Genomic DNA, 17,866 nt, shown 5'->3' on the forward strand with positions numbered 1-17,866 from the left:
GGTCCTAAGTACCCTAGATTTGACTTAAAAGTATGAAGGAGAGCCGGGCATGGTGGCGTATGCCTTTAATCCCAGCACTTGGGAGGCAGAGGCAAGTGGATCTCTGAGTTCAGGGCCAGCTTGGTATACAAAGCGAGTCCAAGACAGCCAAGGCTGTTACACATAGAAACCCTGTCTCAAAAAGCCACAAGAAAGGAAAGGAAGGAAGGAAGGAAGGAAGGAAGGAAGGAAGGAAGGAAGGAAGGAAGGGGAAGAAGAAAGAAAAAAGAAAGCGAGAAAAGAAAGAGAAAAAAGAAAAGAAAAAGGGATGAAAGAGGATGTGCAGACGTTATACACACACACTAAGCCATTCTTGAGCACCCATAGATTTTTGGCATCCTTGGAGTGGGTAATCCTGTAATCAATCCCTAACCGATACTGAGTAAAAGATACTGTGATGTTGTATATTTTGGATAAGTCCTTATTAGTTAAGTGGGAACATTCTTTGAAAATTAGTCTGCCTAGCAACTGGACCAGAAACTGGGTTGAAGCATAAACCAGAAAAGTAAAACAAAACAAAAAGTTCCAAGGTTTAAGGGACAGGGGCCATCTGGAAGGCTTTCAGAGTCAGCGAGAGCTCAGTAGGCTCCGGACTTTGTAGCTGAGGTATTCCCCGATGCCCGTGGCAGAGTCGGTCTAGTTGGCACCAGGTTAGAAAAAGGACAAATTCGCCCAACCCACCTAAATTTCGGGGAGAGGCTGGTGTTTCACGAGAAGTTGAGAGCAAATCAGAGACCCGCGGGGAGGAAGTAGTGCTGCAGGCCCCGCCCACGAGACCCGCGCTCTCTGCTTGACCCGGAAGCGGTTGTGCGTAATACGGTGCGGCCCTGCTTCTTTTTCCGGTCGGCGTGGTTCTCGAGTGGAGCGTCTTCCGCAGCCGGGCCTTCACCATGAGCGTCCCGGCCTTTATAGACATCAGCGAGGAAGACCAGGTGCGCGTTGCGGGGCGGCGGGTGCGGGAGACCTCCAGGACCGAGGCCGTGAGGTGGGGGCGCGCGCTCCTAGCCCGGGTCTCGGCGCGTGCGCGGCCGACGGTCAGGACTCGGTCCCGGTGGGCGCCGGGACTCATCTGGAGCTGCTGACCCAGAACTCTCCGCGGACGGGGAACGGTGTCTGCGAAGTTCGCGTGTGGTCGACATAAACAGTCCCGGAAAAGCAGCTTTGAGCTGAGCGGCTAAATGCGGGTCTTAAGCGGTCACAGGAGAGGGTGGCCTACATTTTATGCGTGGACTCGAGTTTTCTGTTCCCACAATCCCACCTGTCAGCCCCGTGTCGGCTGTGAGACATATGAATCTGGCGGGCTGTCCTGGCACTTTGAAGTTTACTAATTGGGGTTTACACTTGGGTATGCAGGGAAGATAGCCTCTCGTTTTTTCTCACAACAGAAATTTAATTATTGGAATGCTATTCTTTACTTTTGTATAATCTAAACTATTCTTTGACGACGTACACGCCATACCCACTGACAGACTTGGGGTTCCATATGTTAAACAAGAACTGAGAGGAAGTTAGGCACCCATACAAAGATGCAGAAGAAACAGTATTTGATAGCAATGGAAGTGTTACCAGGAATTGGCCAGTGTTTACCGAGAAGGGACTTCCGTTCACGGTCTGTGAGTAGAAACCTTGTCGTTGGTCTTGTTTCCTGTGGCCAGCAAAAATAATACAAAAAACATTAAACTAATTTTCAGAAAAAGGTTTGTAAAGCAGGGAATGAACAAATGGTTTTTTTAAAACCATGATTGGATTATATATTTGTGTCGTAAAGAAGAATGCTTTCTGGTGGTATTTTGTTCTTTCTAATATGATAGTTGAATTTTCAAAATACTCTTTTTATAATACCATACCAACTTCTTATATGAAGTACTGTTATTGCTTGGAAAAATAATTCCATCAGATCTAAGGTAGCTAAACACATTTGTGGGATTAAAAATGCTGGTTATCCTCCCCCACGGTTATATTGAGTTTGTCCAGAAAATTTGACACCCTGCCTTTTCTGTTCCTTTCCCTTTCTCTCCCCTTTCTTTCATTTTGTTTTGATTTTTGGCAAGTGTTTCACTATGTAGCCTGGGCTGGCCTGGAACCTGGAGCTGATGAAGATGGCCCTGCCCTGCCTCAAGTGTTGTGGTCACAATTGTACACCCTGCCACCTGTGCATTTTTCAATGGAATTCTTTACTTTTAGTTTTTTTTTATTTTATTAGCTTTAAAAAATCGTGCATTCATGTTTGACTACATGAATCCCAAACAACCAAAGGAAAAATTTGTTAAAGATCATAATTAGGGAGTAAAGTAGGAAATATCCTAATTACTTAGTTTAGTAGTTAGTTATTTTGATAGGACCAAAAGTCTCATTTGAGTTTCTGATCCAGAGAGCCATTTTACATTTTAAGATATTGTTACACGGTGCATCCACTTTGATATATAAACATTTTAATACAGGTTGCACTAATAGCCATTATCTTTTTATATTGGAATCTCCCAAAATTCTTGTCCCAATGGCTCTCAAGTTATAGATTATTAACTTGTTGTCCAGGTGATGACTCTACTTTCTAGTAGCTCTATTTATATATACATTTGCCAGCAACAAAATTTTCATTTATTTTAGAAAAATACTTTGACTTTGCCAAGTCAGATTGACTTTAGTCCCCATCCCTCCTAGTGGGTTAAATGAGAAAACATTTGCTACCGACTGGAAGTCCAGCAGATATAGCTGACAGGAAACTGAGCATGATCTTTGTGAGGTGTGTCTGCATGGCTCTGGAGAGCAAGTGAAGGAATCAGCACAATTTGAAGACAGTTACCATTTGCATGTTACTTTGAAAGCAGAGCGGATGGGTTTGATATTTGTGTTTTGTCATAAGTCAGTTTTACAAATGGACATAGAGATTCAGCAACCGTGTTTGATTCACAGGCAGCTGAACTTCGTGCTTACCTGAAATTAAAAGGAGCTGAGATCTCAGAAGAGAACTCAGAAGGTGGACTTCATGTAGATTTAGCTCAAATTATTGAAGCCTGTGACGTGTGCCTGAAGGAAGATGATAAAGGTTTGTTTTCATTCTCTTTCAAAATAATGCTTACTAATCATAAGGAAACGTCTCCACTTTAAATTTTTTCTTGTCAGTTGTGTGCTCTGGTTTGAGACTTTGAAGATTTTTAAGCAGTGTGGAAGGGAAGGAATACAACAAAAATACATGAAAATGTTTTTTAATTGAAGATTTTCAAGCAGTTTTTATTATAGTCTTTTCATATAATTTCAGCTTTTGGGGGGTTTTTTGTTTTGTTCTTCTCTTAGACCTGTAAAGTAAGCCATTTTGGGAAACCCTTTTATAATATGTATATCTGTGTTTCTACACATACTAGATGTTGATGGTTTTAAAATGAACTGAAGAGGTTTGGATAGACATCAAAAGAGTCAAGCAATAGTCACGTTAGGCTGTTCTTTATTGAGATACAACTGGAATTTCTGTACTGTGAATTTTGAAATCTTTGTTAAAGTTTAGAGATAAAAGTTTAGAGATAATTCTCTACATAAAATACAAAATTTTCTTCAGTTGAGACACCCTGACCTAAAATTCAGCTAGTAATTTCATGATAGTTGGATATTACACCAATAAAAATCATAAAAGAAAGTATATGAGGGGCTGGTGAGATGGCTCAGTGGTTAAGAGCACTGACTGCTCTTGCCGGGGTCATGAATTAAATACCCAGCAACCACATGGTGGCTCGCAACCATCTATAATGTGATCTGATGCCCTTTTCTGGCCTGCAGGTGTATATGCAGGCAGAGCACTGTAGTTATAAAAATAAGTAAATCTTTTAAAAAAGAAAAAGTATATGAACATGTAAGTCATGCACCTGCTTTCTGAATGCTGGCTCTGCAACAGTGCTGGTACAGTGTGAATTCATGGATGCTCTTTCTTTAATGCGTTCCCTGAAATCAAGTGTCTTCTCAAACTTCCACAGAAGCCAAACTATGTTAGAGCATCTTTGTATTGAAACACCAGAAACACAAACTGAATTAGACATGTTGGATGTTGTATCTCTGCTGATTATATTCTTGATGCCTGCGTAGATGTTGAAAGTGTGATGAACAGTGTGGTATCCCTCCTGTTGATCCTGGAACCAGACAAGCAAGAAGCATTGATTGAAAGTCTGTGTGAAAAGTTGGTCAAGTTTCGGGAAGGTGAACGCCCATCTCTCAGACTGCAGTTGTAAGTGTTAGACTGCAAAGGGTGGGCTGGAGAGGTGCCTCCACAGAGGACCTAAGTTTAGTTATGTTAGGCTGCTCAGCTTTCAGTAACTCCAGCTCCTGGGGAACCAACACTCTGGTCTCTGCTAGCACCACGTGTGCATGCACCTGCTCATACATATGCACACACATGGTACACAATTTAAAATAAATCTTTTTTTAAATGCTTTGTTTATAAAAGAGCTGCTTGTATGGTATAAATTGTGATTGCTAGAAGCAGGAATTCTGGAATTTGATTGTCAGCAGCTTTCTATGTCTTGGGCAGTTACTTAACCTTTCTGTGCCCTAGTTCCCTCCTTTGTAATATAAAGTTATTATTAGTGCTGTGTTTGTTGTGAGAGCAGATAACCTCAATTAGTATTTTGGTCGTTTGTTAACCAGGCTCAGCAACCTTTTCCATGGGATGGACAAGAACACTCCTGTAAGGTACACAGTGTACTGCAGCCTGATCAAAGTGGCGGCATCATGTGGGGCCATCCAGTACATCCCAACAGAACTGGATCAAGTGAGTGTTGTGCTTGTAGGAAATGTAGCTGAGATGGTAGCAGCTCCATGTGTCCTGACCATTATCTCTGTTTCTCCTTTGGGGAAGTGTGGGATGTAGTAGGAGCTCATATAGCCCAGGCTGGCCTCAGACTTGCTGTGTAGTTGTGGGTGAGCTTGAGCCAGTCCTCCTGCCCCTCTGCCCCCTTCTAAGTGCTTAGTGTTTTATACTGACTCTGTACTGCTTAATAAATTCTCCCCTTTCATAAATCATGTAGGTGAGAAAGTGGATTTCTGACTGGAAGCTCACCACTGAAAAGAAACACACCCTCTTAAGACTACTCTATGAGGCGCTCGTGGATTGTAAGAAAAGGTATTCAGAAGTACTGCATTGCTGTCTCCCCAGCTGTTTGGCTAGACAGCGACATTTCTTGAAGACAAGTTGAGCTAGTAGTTTTACTTTGTTCTCCATAGTCATCAGAGATTTGCTTCTTAGATTTTAGCTTCAAAGTTAAACTGCAAGGACTAACTGGGTAGCATAATTAGTAGACTGTTGCGGTGAGTGAGGCACTGAGGTCCATACTCAGAACCATTAAAGCCAGGTGTACTAGGATGTACCTCTGATACTGGTGCTGGGAGGTAGAAGCAGAATGATTAGCAGTTCAAGGTCATCTTCTGAGGTATAGACATAGTTTAAGACCAGCCCGGGGCATATAAGTCTCCATCTTTAAAAAAAAAAAAATTTAAAAGATTTTTTTCTCATCTTTAAAATTTTTAGAAAGCAAAACTTGATTTTGTTTTAAAACTACTACGATGATAAGCCCCCAAGCTGTAAATGATGTTAGACTAAGTTATTTAATGATATTCTGATGCATAGTACCAGGGTGATGCTGTCCTTTTGTTTTTGTTTTTGTGAGACAGGGTTTTTCTGCGTAGCCTTAGCTGTCCTGGACTCACTTTGTAGACCAGGCTGGCCTTGAACTCACAGAGATACACCTGCCTCTGCCTCCTGAGTGCTGGAATTAAAGGCATATTCTACAACTGCCCAGCTGATGCTGTCGTTTTTGTTGAGAGGTGGTGTGGTTTCATAAAAAGAAAATTGCAGAATTAAATGAGTATTTTCTTGTTGGCTTCTGGCAAAATCTTGGTGTAAAGGCTGTTTTCTGTTCAACCATCAAACCCAGTGGCCATCTTCTGTGATTGCCAACCCTAGTTATTTCTGCCTTTTCAGGGTTGTGTCTACAGACATCACTGTTACTTTTCTGCATTGTTACAGCACTCTTCAAAGTAGTCTCTATGCTCGTTGATTTTTTTTTCTATGAAATTTCAACATGTTATGTAGTTTTTCACTTTGTCTTGATCCAGTTGGATGCCTTAAACACCTGAACTACCTCACATGCCTGTCACAACTTCAGAGACTCAGCTTACTCTATAGTCGCCCCCACTTTCTGCCCTTCTTATCTTTTCTCTGTCATCTTTTATTTCCTTAATAGTGCTTAATCTTTTGTTATTTTTCATTAGTTGTGTGACAGGTTCCGTTTGTTTAATATACAGCCATCTTGGCCACTGTTTTATATATGTATCAGTAAGTATTTTTAGTAGAGGGATGACTAACAAAATTCAGACTATTGAAATGATGCTCTTTATAGTGATGCTGCATCAAAGGTCATGGTGGAATTGCTCGGGAGTTATACAGAAGACAATGCTTCCCAGGCTCGAGTTGATGCCCACAGGTAATATTGAGCGTTGCTCCCATGAGCACTTGCCATCAGCTTAGAAATGAACTACAGACTTCAGCTCAGCAATAGACATAATCTCTGCAACTGCTGGCAGGCCAGAGCTAGTCAGCAGTGCGTCCAGGATTGATACTGCATTATGAAATAGTACTTGATGTTTATAGCACAGGGTTGTGTTGTTAGTCACTAATAAGTATAGCCAAAAAATTAGAACTCACACTGGGGTTAGTTTTTCTTAATAATGTATGTAGATGGGGAAAAGTTTGGTTACTTGACAAAATTTAGCCATTTGCTAATAAGAAAATAAGGGCTTTCAAAGCATACCCTTAATAAAAAGGTATTGATCTATTTTAATCCGAATTTGTTAACTTCTCTGTCCTATATTGAACTCTTAGATCACTAAATTAAATATATCTTATTATCTACAAAATAATCCACAATAAGTTAGGATTTCAAGGCCCAACTTACCTTGTTTTCTTATCAAGGTGTATTGTGCGGGCACTCAAGGATCCAAATGCCTTTCTCTTTGACCATCTTCTTACTCTAAAGCCAGTCAAGTTTCTGGAAGGCGAGCTCATCCATGATGTAAGTAGTTTGTCTTTTGATGTGGATCATTTTTCTCCAGTCTTACACACTGAAGCAGCAGCCCATGCCCCTGCCGCCGGCCCCCATTTGTTCCTTATTCATGAAGGATATTACTGGAGAGAGCCTACTTTCTGTTGGGAACAGACTGGTAGAAGGACCAGCTTTCTCCATGTTCTTCATCTCCTGTCTTGCCCTGGCCATTTTTAACTTCACTAATCATATTTCTTTTTATTACTTAATATCACTGCTCCAAATTAAGATTTAAAAAAAAAAAAGATTAGCCAGTTTTGGTCCCAGCAAGGGTTGGAACAAGAGGATCACAAGTTCAACTATATATAGCAAGACATTCTTTCAGAAACAAGCAATCCTATGTTCATAGCTTTGAAGAACTACTAGTTTTTTTGTATTGTTTTCCATTTGGGTTAAGTAGCTTAGAGTTCAGTGTACTTCCTGATTTTTTTTGTTTGTTTGTTTGTTTGTTTATGAACTAAGTGGTGGTTGGTTGGGCAGTGAGCTGGTGAAGGCTTCTACACTAAATATGAAGATTATTGTTAGAAGTGTCTTAAAATATCCTGAGTGTACATCTAGCTTGTCTCTTGATACTATTTTGTCTTTTATCTCTGTAGTTACTAACCATTTTTGTGAGTGCTAAATTGGCATCATATGTCAAGTTCTATCAGAATAATAAAGACTTCATAGATTCACTTGGTAAGTGTTGGGTTTTGATTGGGTTGATTTTGTTTTTGTTTTTTGAGGGAGAGACAGGAATAAGCATAAGCCATTACACCTGGCACTTGACTTTAAAAGATGGCAACATTTGATGATGAAAGGCTGATGGTTAAGATTGATATATTTTTTGTTTACATTATTGCTTAGATACATGGTTATGCGTGTAAAATTTAGTCGTAGAATTTATCAGGTTTTACACCTCCTTTAATAAATAATATTCCATATATGGTTGACTCCACTGCCAAAATGAATGTGTAGTGCTATAATACAGTAGTAAAAGTTCTCTGAACTATACATTAAAGACAGCATAAGAAATCTGATTTTGTATTTGGTGGTCTGTTGTTTTTTATCAAATGTTCATTATTGGGATATTGCTCCTATGTGCATGCGCATATTTGCACCTGTGTGGGTGTCAGAAGACAGCCAGGAGAAGGCTGTTTTCACTTACTGTGTGGGTTCCAGGTATCACTCTCGTGTTGTTAGACTTGGTGGCAAGTGTCTTTCCAGGCCAAGCCATTTTGCCGGCCTTTGAACAGGTTTTAAATGCTCTAAAACTGCTACTAGTTTTTGGGTTTGTTTGAATGCTTAAGTCAACTGAAATAAGGGAACTTTATTGTCCTGGTAAGCAGCAATTAAAATATAGTAGAGGTTGATTTGTCTTCATATTAAAATTGAGTGATTAGCCTTATTGGTTATGTGAGAGATGTAGATACTGAAGAGGACTGTTGGACTTGATTAAACTCATTTTTATTTTAGTTAACCTTCATTCCTTTCACCTGTACATTCTGTCCAGCCAATAGTTTGGGGAAAGGTTGACTTACTTGAACATAAGGTGTTTGAAATGCACCAAGATTAGATGCATGAGTGTCTGTGTAGAATACTTTGCCAGGTGCACTAGACCCAGAAAACCACATTCTGTCCCAGTTAATTTGCTTTGTGGCATGAAGCTGTGTGATGGAATGTTAATGTCAGCAACCTCTTTATTTACGCACCATGGCAAAAAGGAGTAGTAATTAACACTTTGACACTCCCCCATCCATGTGTAATTGACTGTTTCAAAGGAGCACTGGTTCATAAGCTATTGCATGCATTAAAACTGCGTTTTCTATATTGCAGCATTTTAAGACAAGGGTCAGTGACAATGCAGAAATTGCTCAATGATGCACATTTTTTTATTACTGCATTAAGGTTTTGACATATTAGTAATGAATAAATGTTTCCATAAAATTAGATTTTTTTATAACTTTAAATTGAAATACAATGGAGAACCCTGAGCCTTCCCTCTGGGAAAGGAGCCCAGTTCATGAACAAAAGTGCAGCTGCCTTCAGATCTGTAACTCAAGCTTCACCTGCATAATAATTTGCCTTTTCCAAACAGGAGTCCTAAAGGCTATACACCTGGTTCCTTGTTTAAAAGTAATGGCTATAAATGTGTTTAGACAGAATATAATGACTTCATGCAGTTTATTCCAGGAATGGTCTTCATTCTTTTGCTATATTTTCATTCACAGTCAGAATCCTGCACAAGAGCATTAGTAAACTAAAGAGTATTTTCAGGGAGGTAGAGGTGAGGTACTTGTGCAAGCATAAGAACTGGGGTCAGACTTCAGCACCCATCTACAAGCTGGACAAGGCCGCCTGTGTCTGTTACCCCAGTGCTGGTCAGTGCACAACAGGCAGATCTCACGGTATGCAGACTAGGCAGGGGTGCTGAATGGTCAAATCCAGGTTCAGCGGGAGCTCTTTCTCAAGAAAGAAAGTGGACAAGGGATAGTGGAGAGGACAGCCTTACTCTTATACTCCGTACGCACATGCACCTGTGTCTCTGCATGCAGTTTTGAATCAGACCTTCAGAATTTAAAATGTCTTTTTTTTTTCATACTCAGCGGACTGTTTGTGTACATATGACCAAAAATGCTAAGGGATCTTTGAGAATCTTTTAATATTCCTTGATAGAAACAAATTCCTAACTGCTGTTTTACTGCGCCAATTAGAAAAGAAATTCCTTAATTTGCCTTTTGTAGGAAAAAAAACTGTTTTAACAGATGCTTTAGGAAAAATGCTGTGAAATGGTATAAGTAATGCATTCCACAGGTGGCATCAGTTTGTCAAAACATTTTAATTAACACTGATGTGGGCCAATCGAATTATCTTGTGTCAACCAAATGGCCCTAACATGTCCACATGTAATCTGGTGTTACCCAGTTGCTACCTTCTTGCTTCAGAAAGTTAATCACCATCTGATTTGCATTTGTTAATTAGGGTTAATGTGCACTAATTGATTTTTTTGATGCTTGTAGATTACCATTAAACTCAGCAGTACTTGTGTACCTCATTCATTTGAGTTATGATCATGTTTTTGTTGAATCTGTGCCAAATCAGAAGCCTGTAGCATTAATTACAGCTAATTAACAGATGATCGTGCCCTGTGTTAATGGGCTTCCCTAGTCTTCCACTAATGAAATATCATTTTATTCATGTGTGCTTACGTAACTTTTTAACAGTAAACTTGAGATGTTGCTTTTTTAAAACTTGTTTTGATAATAACAATACTTGTCAAAACAAGTACATAACATTCTGCTATAATTCTGTTTAGGGACATTGGGAAGCAGAGACAGGCAGATCTCAGTGAGTTCGAGGGCAGCCTGCTTTGCATAGTGAATTCGATCTCTGGGTAGATAGCTGTTATCTTTGGCCTTATCAAACATGCATATCTGTTAACAGTACAGCTTACATTTTTCTTTCGAGACAGGGTTTCTCTGTCTATCCCTGGCTGTCCTGGAACTTACTCTGTAGATTACACTAGCCTGGAACTTAGAGATCTGCCTGCCTCTGCCTTTCAAGTGCTTAGGATTAAAGGCGTGTGCCACCACCACCCTGCTAACAATACAATTTTCATGCTGAATATATTGATCTGTAAATGTTAAGTGATAAACATTCCTGCTTTGCAGGTTCTAAATCCAGAGAGACCGGAAGAGGAATGGTACATGAAAATATAACAGTAAAATGGGCATAGTGGTGCATACCTTTAATCCCAGCACTTGGGAGGCAGAGGCAGGTGGATCTCTGAGTTCAAGGCTAGTCTGGTCTACAGAGTGAGTTCTAGGACATCACAGAGAAACCTTGTCTGGGGAAAAAAAAAAAGAAGGAAGGAAGAAAATATAAATCAAAATATTTTAGAGTTGTATCTGTGCATAGTACTGGGAACAAAACTCAGGGTCTTATATTTGCTGGGCAAGTGCTATACCATCAAAACAAAAAGCTTATATTCATCAAGAGCTCTTCATTTAAATAACAGGATTCATTACTTCTTTTCTAGTACCAGTGACACAGAACTTGTTTAAGTGAAGAACTCTTGGTAAAAATAAGCTTTATGTAAATTATGAGATGAGTTATGTCTATTTTCATCTCCTATAATGTATAAAAATATACAAAACCTTTAGTGCCTAAAAATAGTAATTGTAGCCCATGCTTAACTTTAAACCTAATTACCTGTATTCTATTATTTATTTCTATAAAATAATACACTTTAGGAAAAGAACTCAGTACTTTAATGTCAACTATAACTTGTCAGGTTTGCTAAATGTAAGTGCTCACACATTGTGACAACTACTGCTTAAATATGATTTGACAAGCCTTTACATGGACACTTAACAGAGTTCACTGTTCTATAATTTAGGCCTATTACATGAGCAAAATATGGCGAAAATGAGACTTCTCACTTTTATGGGAATGGCAGTAGAAAACAAGGAGATTTCTTTTGATACAATGCAACAAGAGCTACAGATTGGAGCTGATGATGTTGAAGCATTTGTTATTGATGGTAAGGCAATAGAACATTCTCACTGCTTTCTAGAATATCTTAGGATGTAGATCATAAGATTTTTATCTTGAAATGAGCCTTACGCTAACAAAGCTAGGTTGTTTGGTAGATTTTGAAAGTTGGGAAGATTGTATAGCTAATAAGATGTATATAACTGTTGGCTTGGTTTCTAATAATCTAAGTAATTGTAGAGCAGAATAGAATTCCTTGTTTTGACAAAAGACTGGCCCAGGCTGCCGTTGACCTTGGCCTCACATGTGCTGGGATTACAGGTGTGAGCCACCATGCTTGCCTTTGCAACTGGAATTCCCAGTACAAACAAAGTAGTAATGCTGAATAGTTCACTCCAGCCGTCATCAGACAGACATCTACTACATAACCTTCCTCCTGGTTTATTTTTATTATTTATACACTTTACATCCCAATATCAGCTTCTTCCCCTAACCCCCCTCAGGAGAGCCCCTGCCACTGACCCACCCCAGCACATCAAGTCACAAGAATGCATCCTTTCCCCTGTGGCCTGCCAAGGCAGCCCACTAGGGGGAGTGATCAAAAAGCAGGCAACCTAGTCCATGTCAGATATCTTCCCCTTAAAAGAGGGCCCACAGGAAGCCTGAGCTGCTCATCAGCTACATATGTGTAGGGGGCCTAGGTCCAGTCTATGCATGGTCCTTGGTTGGTGCATGGGACCTGGTTAGTTGGTTTTGGTCTTGTGGAGCTCCTGTCACCTCTAGATTCTTTTATCCTCCCACCGTTTCCCAAGACTCCCCACGTTTTGCCCAACATTTGGCTGAGTCTTAGCATTTGTTTCAATCTACTGCTGGGTGGAATCTCTCCGAGGACAGCTAAGCTAGGTTCCTTTCTGCAAGCATAGTAGAATATTGTTCATAGTATCAGAGGATGGCTCTCTCTTGTGAGGTGGGTCTCAGGTTGGGGTGGACATTGATTGGACACTCCCTCGATCTCTGCTCTATATCCCTATGTATCTTGCAGGCAGGGTAAATTTTGGGTTGAAGTTCTTGTGGGTGGGTTGGTGTTTCCCTTCCTCCACTAGGAGTCCTGTCTAGTGGGTGTCCTCTTCAGTTTCCATGGCCATCCCTGCTATTATGAGTCTCAGCTAGAGTCACCCCCATACCCAACATTTTCTTTATTAGATTCAAAGAGCTGATTTTTAAAAATAATGTTATTAGCACTGTAAGAGTTTTATTCTGCTAAGTTGGTCATACCTTAGCTATTAACTAACATGTAAAAAAAATCTTTTTCAGCTGTGAGAACTAAAATGGTCTACTGCAAAATTGATCAGACCCAAAGAAAAGTAGTTGTCAGGTAAGACCTGTAATATTTTGCTTCATTCTGTAGGACAATTTAGTTTGCTCTGATTATTTCACTTAAATGTTTAGAGAACCAAGGTAGTGCTATACCAGTTGACTATAGTTAAACAGGGGCTGTTTATCATAATTTTATTAAGGTTCAGACTGAATGTGATTAGCTTATTTAATGAAAGAGTCCTATTTTCCAGCACATTTCATTTAATGGCTAAGCACTGGCTAGAATACTAATGACTTTGTGTCTGCTTTATAGATGTGGAGATCAATATGGTAAAAAGGTTTCTAAATATAGCAGCAAATGCTTAAATTCTCCTTTAATTTTGATTTGAGGAAGATTCAACTGCGTAGTGTTTTGAAACTCAGCAATTAAAAGGTTGACTAATACTTTGTTCTTAATTTTTAGTCACAGCACACATCGGACATTTGGAAAACAGCAGTGGCAACAGCTGTATGACACTCTGAATGCCTGGAAACAAAACTTGAACAAAGTGAAAAACAGCCTTTTGAGTCTTTCAGATACCTGAATTTTTATGCAAATAATTTTGTTCTTTATGGAAAAAAAGTTCTAAGTCACAGTAAAATGTTATCAACTAAAATTTGGCTAATCTGGTCATTTATTTTCTCAGTGTTAAGGAATATCAAAATCTCTAGAAAACAGAAAGTAACCTTTCAAAGGGCCACTTCGTCTTAATCATATTATTTGAATTCTATAAAGAAAGGAACTAACAAACAATGCTTTGAAGGAACTATACAGGGGGAAGACAAAAGTTAAAGGGGCCTGGTTTGCTAACAGCAAGCTCTACAAATACAAGATGGGGTTCTTTGTCATAGTAGGAAAAGTTAAAGACAGCTATAAAGCGTATAGTACATCAGTTTCACCAATGAAAGCATCTATCAATATTTAATCAGTTACTTTTTCTAGTGTCTCTTCTACTTTTCTTTTCTTGGGCTGGTTGTCACTTTCTAAGCTTAGTAACTTTTCAATCTCAGTTAGTCGGTTTATCACAAGGCTCTGCCAGTCATTGTGACCAGGAGAAAAGGCGAGTGGATCAGGAGTGTCTGCAGTCTTGACTGTCTGGGAATGGCTTTGTTGCACAGTTGAAATCAAGGTCTCTGCTTTCACCTAGGAAAGATTATGTTTATTTTACTACCAAAATCACCATACAGATAGGGATAAGGAAAATCCAGAACACCTGCAATTAGCATAGCATATAGCTATCCCATGGCTGATTTAGAATTACTGTAGTAATTCAGCAGCAATGGTGCCTACTGTGAATCCCAGGCTATGTAATAGTTCTTCAAATACTTTTGTGTCCCAGGGATACCTCAAATGTTTTCTGGAAGGTCTTGAGCTAATGATGAATTTTAACATGCAGATAACTGTCAGTTTGTCTTTCACACCCTCTTTTCCCAAAAAAATGTCTGGCAACTTTTGTCAAAGTGGGAGAAGATTAGAAATTCAAACATACAAACTTTCAAACAGCCTTTTCTGTCAGGCTTCCAACACTGTTGTGAAGAGCAGGAAGGGGCACTGAGGTAATCAGAAGAGGCATGTTTCCAAGACACAATACTAAATTTTAAGGGATTTTTTTTTTCTGATAGAAAGGAAATATCATTATTATACCATTACCCAGAATGTGGTATTAGCTGCTAGTCGTGTATTGATTATTCTATAGAATCTTCTATCTTGCCTTTTCCTGTGAGCACTTTCATAACCAATTATGCAAAGGAGCTTCAAAAACAGTAGCTTTTTATAAATATGCAATATAACTATCATGAGTTAAATACTGTCATTGTTTCCAATTTATCCCTATCAAATTTGAAGTAATTTTATGGAAAATTGATCTTCAGATGAGATTTCCAATTTTTTTTTCTATCAGAAAATTAGGTAACTTTGGGATAATGGTTTGGTTTTGGTGTAAGGGTTTTATGTATATATCTTATAAATACACAATAATTTACATTAAAATGCTAAGATTCTAACCAAATAGTAAGCATTCTGATATAAATCTAAGTTTAGTCCTTTAAGATTTAGATCATAGCAGTTTATAGTGGAAACAATTATTGCCTTCCAGCCTTAGAAATTAAGAGGACAGAACCATCATATCAATGCTCCATAATTTAGAATAGAATAAGCCTCTTACAAGGAAAGAATCACTTGTCACAAAAGCAGGCTCTATCATCTTTTGTTGAATCTTGTGAAGATCTCTGAGGTACCTGACAAAGTCTTTTGCTAAGTATGGCATGTGTGTAGCATTATCATTTCATTCTTATGGAGAATAATGAATTTTTAAGTGAGCTTAGGTATTTAGGATCTAACCAAAGTTCCCATGAGAATTGCTGTATTGCCTAAAATTCTGTAGTTATTCCCCAGCCTCCTCTGAGTTTGCGACCAAGGGTCTAAGCAAGTCCTAGTCAGCTTTTCTAGGCCTTGGTTTTTTATAAGCATCTTAAGATTTTAGGTGCTATTACTGTAAAGTTAGAAATGTGGCGTGGAATTAAAATGTACACTAAGTATATATCTGATGTCTGCTGTGTTTTGTCAGCATACCTCAGCTCAGGACCAAATTGGAGACACACAGAATGCCAGTGAACATGGACTGTGATGTGCTGTGGGTGTCTATAGTGTGTTTACATATTTGGTATGATGGTCTTTAGAATGGCAAATTCCCCAAGGGTGAATAAAGTATACAATATAGTGTCTTTGCAGAAAGCAGAGTCTTGTATATAAATGTGTTGGCTGCTATTGTCCTTTTGATGGGATCCACAATCATAGAGACAACTCCCTGGGTTTGCCTGTAAGGGATTTCCTAGATGAGGATAGCTGAGGTGGGAAGCTCACCCTACATGTAGGTAGGTACCACCATCCAATGGGCTGGGATTCTTAAATTTTAAAAAGTGGATGAACATAACATCATTTTGCTTTCTGGAATGCACACAATGTGGCTGTCAGCCTTCTTCGGTTACACATCCCCAACCATTTGGACTGTTCCCTGGCAAAGTAAACCCTTTCTTACTCAGAGTTGGCCTTGCTGACAGCACCCAGCTCTGACTGAAGCTTGCTTTCTGCTTTGATTACGACTTACCCAGGTGAGAGTCAGGCTTCCTTGTGCCAAGTTCACCACTGTGAGAGGAGTTACGCTCTTTTATTTGAGGTTCCTCCATTTAAAGGGGGAAATGAGGTGCGTGGCTGGAAACTGTCAGATATGTTACTATGCAGCTATGCAGTGTGAAGAATTGTTTGATGCCTCTAAAAGCTCAAAGATCTATAGAAAGTGGTCTGGATTTGTTTTGTTTAGACTTTGAACAATGCAGATTTGTTGGATCAAGCTCTACACACTAAGATATAAAACTCAGAAATTTAAGCAAATAACTTAACAGCTATGGTTAGTTGCTCTTATGATGAATAGGATCTTAGAAGTCATATGATCTCTACAAATACTGTGTTTAGTGCATATATACTTTCACTGTATTATAGAGATTTTATCCTTTCATTTTCTAAAAATAAAACAAATTAGACTAATCAGCTTGATAGCTTATTAATAAAACATTTTTGGATATTCAAGTCCACTATTTCTAAGTTGAGGTGACAGAGTACACAAGATGATGCCTCAGTCCTCCAAACAGGCTGTTTTTTATCTATTTGATTTATACACTGTGACTTTTTCCTGCTGTTTTCTATCAGCCTTAATTGTGAAAAATAGTGCCATGTTGCCCTCTTGATATTATTCTGGCAATCAGTTAGGGCTTATAGTATCCAGATGCATACAGTGCTACACATATCTGGAGAATTAGCTCACTGAGGACTGCTCAGCAATATTTTTAATTGACTTACATGTTCTGTGGGAAAAGAAGAATCATAAAACGTCTTTGCAGTTGCATTCCTCTCTTCACTGGGCTGTCCCTTGGGATCTGGATGGATACTCCAGTTACTCACAGTGTCAGCAACTCTGCTAATGCTGGCAGTACCTGACTGACAAACAGGAAATGACAACAACTGAACTGTATTCTCTAGATAATTCATCTTAATGACTGAACTTCTGGTTTTACGTTTAAAAATAAATTTCCATTTCAGTTTGGTTATTATTTTCTAGACCTTCTTCCGTGGCATTTCATTTCATTGTATTGTAAATACCATCTTAAGCACACACACGCAACTGTTCTTATTTCCTGGTTACCACATTACCCACACACAAATATATAATGACCACTTAAAAATTATATAATGACCATTTTACAAATTCACATTAGTGGGGAAGACAAACACCAGAATTTACAAACTATTTAAGAAAATTGACACAAAGCACTGTTCAGAAGGGGTTGGTGGAGCACGCCTTTAATCCCAGCACTTGGGAGGCAGAAGCAGGTGCATCTCTGTGAGTTCGAGGCCAGCCTGGTCTACAAAGAGAGTCCAGGACAGCCAGGGCTCTGTTACACAAAGAAACCCTGTCTTGAAAAACCAAACCAAAAAAAAACAAAAACAAAACAAAACAAAACAGAAGGGGTAACAAAAATTACTTAAACACAGAGCTGATAAATATTAAAAGAAATGTTCAGTAAGAATATATTCCAACCGTGTGTGGTGACACATGCCTGTAATCTCAGCACTCAGGGAGACAGAGGCAAGCAGATTGCTGTGAGTTCAAGGCCAGCGTGGTCTACAAAATGAGTCCAGGACAGCCAAGGCTACACAGAGAAACCCCAACTGGAAAAACCAAAAAAGTATATATATGGAGAGAGAGAGAGAGAGAGAGAGAGAGAGAGAGAGAGAGAGAGAGAGAGAGAGAGAGAGAGGAGAAAGTGTTAGTTAGTTTTAGACATCTCTTTATGCCACTGAGAAAGTGGGTGATTGTTACACCAGCACCTAAAACAATTCTTAACATTAAAATTCC

At 39.1% G+C, this 17,866-nt stretch overlaps 2 protein-coding genes across 5 annotated transcripts in view; one reads left to right on the plus strand and one right to left on the minus strand.

Moving 5' to 3' along the window:
* Positions 1-815: 815 nt before the first annotated feature.
* EIF3M (eukaryotic translation initiation factor 3 subunit M) lies at positions 816-13,570 on the plus strand. Its single transcript, XM_084775605.1, has 11 exons — positions 816-971; positions 2,953-3,085; positions 4,114-4,252; positions 4,672-4,795; positions 5,052-5,146; positions 6,423-6,506; positions 6,995-7,094; positions 7,721-7,802; positions 11,503-11,646; positions 12,912-12,972; positions 13,378-13,570. Exons 1-11 carry the CDS (start codon positions 930-932, stop codon positions 13,496-13,498), a joined length of 1,125 nt encoding a protein of 374 aa, XP_084631731.1. The 5' UTR covers positions 816-929; the 3' UTR covers positions 13,499-13,570.
* The window catches only part of CCDC73 (coiled-coil domain containing 73), a 120,191-nt gene continuing 115,882 nt past the window's right edge, over positions 13,558-17,866 (minus strand). For all 4 annotated transcript variants that reach the window (XM_084775592.1, XM_084775593.1, XM_084775591.1 and 1 more), the window contains 2 exons: positions 16,810-16,943; positions 13,558-14,097 (listed from right to left, as the gene is read on the minus strand). In XM_084775592.1, coding sequence (XP_084631718.1) covers positions 13,876-14,097; positions 16,810-16,943 — 356 coding nt within the window. In that variant the 3' untranslated portion in view covers positions 13,558-13,875. The remainder of the gene's footprint in view (positions 14,098-16,809; positions 16,944-17,866) is intronic.

The sequence above is a fragment of the Acomys minous genome, assembly GCF_964271855.1.
Source record: "Acomys minous genome assembly, chromosome: 3".
Classification (NCBI taxonomy): Eukaryota; Metazoa; Chordata; class Mammalia; order Rodentia; family Muridae; genus Acomys; species Acomys minous.